The 8,474-nt window shown below is 37.5% G+C and overlaps 2 protein-coding genes across 2 annotated transcripts; both read left to right on the top strand.

Annotated features, from left to right (window-relative positions):
- The first annotated feature begins 315 nt into the window (after positions 1-315).
- On the top strand, positions 316-654 carry LOC113294893. Its single transcript, XM_026543265.1, has one exon. It carries the CDS (start codon positions 316-318, stop codon positions 652-654), a length of 339 nt encoding a protein of 112 aa, XP_026399050.1.
- A 1,830-nt stretch (positions 655-2,484) lies between these two features.
- Positions 2,485-8,211, top strand: LOC113297838. The gene is made up of 6 exons (XM_026546416.1): positions 2,485-2,613; positions 3,168-4,834; positions 6,252-6,332; positions 6,526-6,594; positions 6,678-7,004; positions 7,705-8,211. The coding sequence occupies exons 2-6, from the start codon at positions 3,268-3,270 to the stop codon at positions 7,932-7,934; spliced, it is 2,274 nt and encodes a 757-aa protein (XP_026402201.1). The 5' UTR covers positions 2,485-2,613; positions 3,168-3,267; the 3' UTR covers positions 7,935-8,211.
- Positions 8,212-8,474: the final 263 nt, after the last annotated feature.

The following is an 8,474-nucleotide window of genomic DNA, read 5'->3' as shown; positions in this document are numbered from 1 at the left end:
CCTCATTCATTTGAAGATGTTTTAAATCTCAGCAAAAATTCAAGTCCTATGGTTAAAGAGGTATAAGTTATTTGTTCTTACATTTTAATTGTTGAACTGTGGTTCTTAAGGAACAATATCTTTTTTGAGAATGAAAAACCAAATGTTACAAGGATTAAACAAAAAATCATCAGAATTGCTCAAGACTGAAAATGTAGAATGAAAGGTATGATGTGGGGTATTGCTATTGAAAGTCAAATCTTGAATTTCTTTCAGTTTCATTACCATAAACTGAAGACCATAAGAATCATAGAAATCTTTTTTTATCTCCCTAATATGGATGAAACTCTTCTATGTTGTGATGGTTCTTCAAGGGGGAATCCAGGCCAGGCTGGTTATGGATTTGTGGTCAGAATCCATACAGGTGTCTTTGTATATGCTGAATCTGGTGGTTTGGGTATTCTTTCAAACTTCATTGCTAAGTTCATTGCATGCGTTAGTGCTATGGAATGGGCCATAAATAATCAGAGATATAAGGTGATATTGCAGACTGATTCTAAAGCTTGTGTTGTTGCTTTGATGAACAATAAGATCCCCTGGTTTCTGGTTGCAAGATGCAGAGAGTTATTGCAGGTCTTCATTCTATTTGTTATAGACAAGTTTATAGAGAAGTGAATTTCTCTGCAGACCACTTTGCTAAGAAGGGAGTTTACCTTCTTAAATGTCAAGTTCAGAGATTCAATGAAAGACCAACCTCTATGGAATTCCCTTACCAACCTTATTATATGTTTGATTAGCTTTTGGTTTTGTTTAGCTTTAGTTTCCATCTGTTTTCTTTATTTTTCATAATGGGCCTTGTTTTGGTCTTGTAATTTTGGTTCTTGATCTTTAATAAAGCTAGGGCTGTGCAGAAAAACCGTAACCGCGGATTTTATCCGTATCCGTCCGCAAAATTGCGGGTGAATACCAATCCGCAAGAGCTATGGATCGTACACGGATGCATTTTCAAATCCGCAGGTGGTGCAGTTACGGTTGCGGTTGGGATTTGATAACCGCGGATTACCCGCACCGTAGGACTATTAGGGATTCAATCGATTTCTTCTTGGGCCTCTTATTAGCTAAGTATAATTAGTTGGGCCTATAGTAAATCTGGTCAGCCTTATCTACACTACACTCTACACGTAGCGAAAGGATAAACTCTTATTTTCTCTTCTTTCTTCTTCATTTTTCCTTCTTCTTTTTTTCTTTCTTCTCTTCTCTGCTTTCTTCTGTTCTTCGCTCGAGTAGTGATTTTGAGAGTAGATTCAAGAAAATTCAATTCGTGATGTTGTTTAGATGGAGGAAGAGTTGATGTATCAGGGAATTACGAAGAAGAAGGTGCTGCCGGGAATCGTGATAAAGAATCAATGAAATTAGGGTTCCATGAGAAGAACTCTGAGATGATTTAGAAAGTGAATCTTATGCTCTAGATAGATGATTAGAAGTGGATTTAGTTGATTGTGGAACGGGTCAAGGTTATTACATGATATGGAGTCATGCGTGAAGAATCTGATTGTTAGGGTTTCATGCTCTTCCCTAATTTTAGAACTAGGGTTAAACCGATTGAAGATTTGATTTGGAGTTAGACAAGAAGAAACTGAAGGTCGGGTGTAGTGAATTGAGGAAGAATCTATGAAGAAGGTGATGCTTCTGAAACTGATTAAGAATAGAAGATTAATATCAGAGAATAGTTGATGATGGTGTGTTGCTTCAAAGGCTGTTTCAAACTCAGGGGAGATGTGAATTAGATTTCAGCATCAGTGGGTGGTGGAACATCAACTCAGGGAAGATTATTGTTGGGTAAGTCTCTTTGTTGCTTATTACACTGTTTGAGGCTGAATTGTTTAACTTGTATGTTTTGAATAGATTCGGTTGGTTGAATGGTCTATATAAATAACAATTAAGATGGACATGGCGGATATGAGACACAACTGTGGTTGTTTGTGAAGATAACTTCTTTTTTTTGATGATTTTTGTGATTAAAAATCCGCGGTTAGTCCGCAACCGGCCCGCACAATCCGCGAATCCGCGGATGTAAAATCCGCGGGTGATTGGGCCGGTCACGGTTTGATTTTCCAAATCCGCAACTTTGACGGTTTGGTTGCGGGTGACCCCTAATCAGCAACCTGCACACCCCTAAATAAAGCTGCTTTTCTTTCTTTTCTCTTTTTTAAAAAAAAAGAAATTTATAATTATAATAGGTAAAAACTCGGTACCGGTCTTACAGGTACAGGTACAAGTCTAGGTACAAGTACAGGTACCGGTCCTCAAAATGAGATACCGATCAACACCAGCTACAGGAACCGGTTCCAACAGAAAACCGGGCCGTACCGGCTCATGTGCAGCCTTAGCTATCGCGTCATAATAGACTCCAGCCGGTACGTTTCAACGGTCTCCCACTCCCACGTGGCACTATAATGTAGGCCCTGCGCCGAAGCCTATAAAATCCCAAAGACCTACCGCCAAACCCCTTCTTCTTCTCTTCACCCGCACTCAAAACCCTTAAATCTCAAGCTTCTTTGGTTTCAACGAAGAACAAGCAATCGCTCCCGAAATTATTTTTCGAAGATTTAAACAACTTCAATTCCAATCTCGGTTTGTGGTCAAATCTATTACTCTTGATTTTGGTTTCTGTTTAATTTGTTTTTTCAGATTAATATTAGAATTCTTTCAGTTTACGTGATTTTATACATATATATACATCCTGATTTCATCGAGTTAGGTTCACAAGCAATGTATACTCCGATCATTCTTTTCGTTCTTAATTCTTGCTTTATCAAAATGGTATTCAAGAATTTGTTATTGGTGGGTATCTAAGAATGCGGATTACTTGGGCGAGTGTGAGATTTTGATGCGATTTATCTAGGTTTTATGAGAACTATATGTAATATATGTTACCTTGTATGCATGATATTATCGAAGATGTCCTTTAACATAGTTGTCGAATGGAAGACATAAGATTGTGTATTATATGAATCTTCATGTCAATTTTTTTTCCAGAATAGCAATACAAAATGCGTTCATGCTCCCTTGTTTGGTTAATGTCTGATTTGTAATATAACTGTTGGTACTTTTGGCTTCCAATAGTTGATTGAAAGTGACATGAGATAGCCCAAACTTCTAAACTGAATTGACTTGTTGTGCTGTAGGTTTAAATCAAATGCAACTGAAACTGTCAATTGTCATAACTACAACACGTGAATCAAGTGAAGTTCAGTAAGAAACTCTTCAACTATTCTAGAACTTGCAATGAATCGTCCTCAGCAGAAAATCGATGGCTCTGAACCTTTTAATATTCCAAATTTAAATAGTTTTCTATATGACCTAAACCAAGAAGAAGGGTTTTGCATTACGCGGAGTCCCAACAATTTAAGCATTGGGAATCCAGTAAATTGTGTTCGAGAGATGCATGAAGCTGAGAGGGCTAGAGCTCAAAATGCTCCCATAATCAATTTGACGCAGAGTCCCGACAATTCAAGCATTGGGAATCCAGTAAATTGTGTCCAAGAGATGCATGAAGTTGAGAGGGCTACAGCTCAAAATGCTCCCATAATCGATTTGACGCAGCTCCCAGATTATCCACTTATGACAAGGAATGTTGTCGAAGAAACATTTCCGACTCATACCCACCCTGCATTGATCAACATCAATAATGTAAACATTGGTCCAACCCATTCCAATAATTCACGAATACCACAGACCTCTACAAGGTTCATAAGTGAGGAAGGTAATGCATACAACAGGTTCTCACCAAGCTTGATCCAGTGGAATGGGATGTTAGGGACAGATGTACAACAGATTGGTAATAATATGATGGCGCTTGGGGCAAACATGAATTCTGCGTATCAAATCCCTGCCCAGCAAGAACCAATAACCAGGACTGCTGGTACTAAATTGGGACCTCATTCAAGCACATCCATTAGCATGCATGGGCCACAGATTCGTAGAAATGTTTACATGAATGGAGTTAACATGAATAGCACAGATCAAAACCATGGTCAGCAAGAACAAACGGTGGGCATTGGTGGACCTAATTTCATGCCTAGTTTACTCCCAGCTAGGAGCGGACACAGACCACAATTTGGTAAAAGTATGCTGATGGTTGGAGCAAGCATGAATTCAGGGTACCAAAACGTTGACCAGGAGCTTATGTTAAGGACTGGTATTTCTGACTTCAGCCCTACTTCGACTGGCTCACAAAGTGATAGGAATATGGTGACATCTGGAGCTAACAAAAATTTATCATATCAAAATCATGATCAGAAAGAGCAAAGGGCTAGTAACCAGGTCATGGTTGCAGTTTCTTCTAATAATCCTACTTGCCATCCGACCCTTGAATTTGGAGATGATAAGCTTTCCACATGCTTGTCAGGTAGAGGAACACCAAGTAATGATGTTATAGCTAATAATTCTTCTTACAGCATCCTTGGGACACAAGGTGATAGAAATCATTTACCTCTTGGAAAAAAAATTGGTGATCCAAACCTGCTGAATAACGCACTAAACCCTACCGGTGGGACTAACATGTTCTCTCTCAGTACCGTCCAAGCACCAAAAGTTGATTTGCAGCATTGTTACCCTATACAAGGTGGCAGGATCCCAGGTTCTCGAATTAATAGTTCAAGAAAATTCGTTCCCATCCAAGCAGGGTTGATTGCTAATGAGCAAGCAAGGCCCGCCGTTATAGGAAGGATGTCTAGATCGGCTACAGAGTCCCCCAATTTTGTTCCAGCCCCAGTATATCACACACATATGGGTAACATTCTTAGTAGCAATTCTAAGGTTTTCCCATCTCTGGGAAGCACCAGCGGATCAGGTATAATATTGCTCACCCTGTTTCAGAATTGTTCTATCTTATACTCCTTATGAATTTAAGAAGAAGCTAACATCCTTTTGGCACGTTTTTGTCTATTTCACCATGTCTTTTCTAGTTTTTTATCGCGACTCGGATTATCTAATCATGGGGGTCACCTTTAACTGAATTTATAAATACTTTAGGTCGTTTTTTTTTTTTTTTTTTTTTTTTTTTTTTTTTTTTTTTTTTTTTTTTTTTTTTTTTTTTTTTTTTTTTTTTTTTTTTTTGTTTTGTTTTGTTTTGTTTTGTTTTGTTTTTTTGTTGTAATTTCCTTGTTATCTTGCTAATTTAGAATCTTATCGGAAGGTGTTGGCAAAGTTGAACTTTGCATTAGTAGTTTTCTGAGATTCAAAGATAACTAGTAAATTGTCATTTGTTAACATTGTTAGAATATAAAATCTCCACTGCTTCTTCATAGAAATTGAACAATATATCCATTCTGTAGGTGTGCAGGGAAAGTTTATCGGATTCTTAAGGTAACCGTACTTCATAAATTAACTATACTTTGGCCTACCTTGCGTCTAAGCCTTGGATGAAACTGAAGTGTCTTGAACTTGCACCAGACCAGACCAACCAATCCATGAGTTCCCACCATATCCTGTTGGTGCTGGTGCATATCATTTGTTGTTATTTGTTGATTCTCAGTCACCCACGTTGCTCCTAGGTAAAGAAATCTACCAGCTACTTGTGATTCAAGAGGCCATCGTAGTACTAGTATTGATCCGTTTTTAGGTACATGCCATTAAAATACCCTATACCTAGGTTTACTTACAAGAGATTTAAGCTTCTATTCATAGGAGGAACAGTTAGAGTTCTGTTTTCGGAAGATTACAAACATAGGGGAGTTTCCATTCCTTCCTAATCTATAAATAGGGTACAAGGGAGTGCCTGTAGAGGGAGAGTTAGAATACTAGAAAGAGAATTCAAGAGGAAAATAGAAGAAGAAAGATACAAGCAGGGTAGAGCTAATGCCTACTTGTTAGTGCTGTTATTCTTCTTGTTTTGCTATTGCTTGTCTATCGTATTGGGATCTAGGATTGATCAAGTATTACTAGATTGAATTTTGCATGTGAACAGACTAGTTACAAACAGTAACTTCTCATTGACCTTAATATTGTATCTGCATTCATGTTAGCCTTCACGGTTACCATTTTTCTAATGCTTCGATGAATTTGATTCTTTGTGAACCATTCATCTCTATGCATATTGCTGTTATGAGTTGAAGAACTGCTGAAACTATGCACATCTGTATCCATTCTGTGAAAACCATATTAATGACTGGAGTTGAAAACATAAACTCGTAAATATTATTTTGGCAAACCTTGTCTACCTGTTCGGCACACATTTTTGATTAACAGTATTTGCCACTGTTTTTCAGGTCAGACTGGCCAACCTGTTGATATCAGATTCTTACATGCACAACAAGCAACTGGTGGTGCATTATGTGTTCCTTTGACAGGTTACCTTTCATAGTACAGTTTGCTTCTAGACTAACACGTTTTGGTTGTTTCAATTAAGTTTTTTTTTCTTTTTTTTTTCCTGTCCATGGAACGTAATTTTGTTTAAATTTTGAACTTGTTACCCATTTCTAATTGAACTCTTTAAGTTCTCTCTCATCTAAGAACTTTTAAGTTATAAACAATTGCGTGCAGGGAAACGAAGTCCGGTTGAGGGAAATATGTCACAGTCTGTTAAGCTTCCCCGTAGGTCATCTGCTGCCGGTATTATATCTCCCTTTCTCCTACTAACCTTTTTAGCCTCGTTTATGTGATTGCTTAGTAATTGAAGACGCGGTTAAATGCAGGTCTACCGGTTCCAATGCTAAATAGGAAAACTGTCACTGCAGATCCTACAACAAATAAGAGAGTAACTAAACCAGTTTCTGTAGCAAATTTAGCTAAACCAGTTCCTGTGGCAATCGAGAGAGTAGCTAAACCAGTTCCCATGGCAATCGAAAAAGTAGCTAAACAGGTTCCTCTACTCAACAAGAAAGCAGTTAACCCCGTTCCTGTCAAACCCAGTGGGAATGTTAATCCTGCTTCAGCTATAACCAAATCTCCACTCGTTCCAAGGGCTGAACTTGCCAGGCTATTATCCTCTTTGCCATCTCATGAACATATCAGATGGGAAGGTAATTTCTTTCTCATGTCTTTTGTATTTAGAGGATTCTGCTTGAAGTATATATACCTGCTTTTGTTACCCTCAGTATAGTTTTACCTAAATATGATATGCGTGTTTATCAATTAAAAAAAAAACTACATGTCTAGGATTAGAAAGACTGGTTGAGAAAAGTTTCCTTTCCAGGGATCAAAACATAGAGCAGTATTAGTGTAGACATGTTGAACCTCTAAACCAATCAAACAAATAGAGCTTTAGTTTATCCGTTGGTGATATCCTTCTGAATACAAAACCTCTAAATGCATATTATAATATTCTTTATGCTGAACTACACTTTGGAATGCACACATACACCAAAAATATAATTGCTCGACAACCGTCACGACAACTGAATCATAATTCCTAGTTAAATCAAATTCCATATTTTGACCTGGAGTCCTGGATGTTTTCTCCTAATAACAAAGGAGTTCGAGTGTTTTCCTTGAGTAGAGCCTATTTCAGTGGGAATCTGACGAGTTCATCCACCTACAGATTTTGCTTTTATTTAACTGATCTTTCTGATATAGTGTTTATGCTTTTGATAGAATTTTGAACTGATAGTATATGCTTTTGAATCAAGACAAATCATGGTACCCAAACATAATTATCAAAATCCTCATTATATGGCTGATATCGTAAACTTTTTTTGTGGTAACACAACTGTGATTTTGCAGATCCTGACAAGTCTAATCATACAATTGAAGAAAATTGTGGTATATGCAAGAGGAATCTAGTTTATGCTGCGAAAGGTGCTTATGTACAACCTTCTCTTCCTCCAGCCACTGCAGTTCTCCCTTGTGGACATGCCTACCATGATGAGTGCTTGGAGGGAGTTACTCCACTGGAACAGGCGAAAGAACCTCCCTGTATTTCTTGCTGGATCTCAGATTCTGAAAACTGTTAGTTAATGGTGCCATACCATTCTCGTTTCTCTTTACTGCATATATATATAGAAGAAAAGTGAACTGGAAATTAAAGTGACTTTAGCTCGTGGGTATGATTCCTTGACTAATTGTACAGATGGAAAGTCAGATTCAGGAAATTTATAGGGACCCATGGGAAATTTTGTAAGTAAAACAATTGATTGAAGGAAACTTGGTGACATGATTTAGAATCTGGTAGTCTCTTTTTGGATAGGTTCCTACTTTCCTTTCCATTTTGGGTAATAAAACTTTATATGCAGTAAACTGATCAAGTATATATTGTTTAATTACATCTTCTTTTCTTGTGTTAAAAGAAAAACCTTAGTCGTATTTCAATTATGACTTGAACAATCCAACCAAAGATGACACATGCACAGGTTAGCCATAAATTTGTGTCCGACTCATTTTCCATTTGATCTGTTAGGCCTTAAATAAATTGTCTTTGTTTCGGGCTCTGCATATAAATCAAGTATGGTCTTTGTTTCGGGCTCTGCATATAAATCAAGTATGGTCTTTGTTTC

This window comes from Papaver somniferum, chromosome 7 (assembly GCF_003573695.1).
Source record: "Papaver somniferum cultivar HN1 chromosome 7, ASM357369v1, whole genome shotgun sequence".
NCBI classification, from domain to species: Eukaryota; Viridiplantae; Streptophyta; class Magnoliopsida; order Ranunculales; family Papaveraceae; genus Papaver; species Papaver somniferum.
This window is presented reverse-complemented; position numbering and strand designations above follow the sequence as displayed.

Excerpts from the sequence above, each read along its gene's own strand:
- LOC113294893 (XM_026543265.1), top strand. The coding sequence starts at position 316 with ATGGATGAAACTCTTCTATGTTGTGATGGTTCTTCAAGGGGGAATCCA.
- LOC113297838 (XM_026546416.1), top strand. The coding sequence starts at position 3,268 with ATGAATCGTCCTCAGCAGAAAATCGATGGCTCTGAACCTTTTAATATT. Across the intron at positions 4,835-6,251 it reads GGGAAGCACCAGCGGATCAG|GTCAGACTGGCCAACCTGTT; the intron begins GTATAATATTGC and ends ACTGTTTTTCAG. Across the intron at positions 6,595-6,677 it reads CCGTAGGTCATCTGCTGCCG|GTCTACCGGTTCCAATGCTA; the intron begins GTATTATATCTC and ends GGTTAAATGCAG.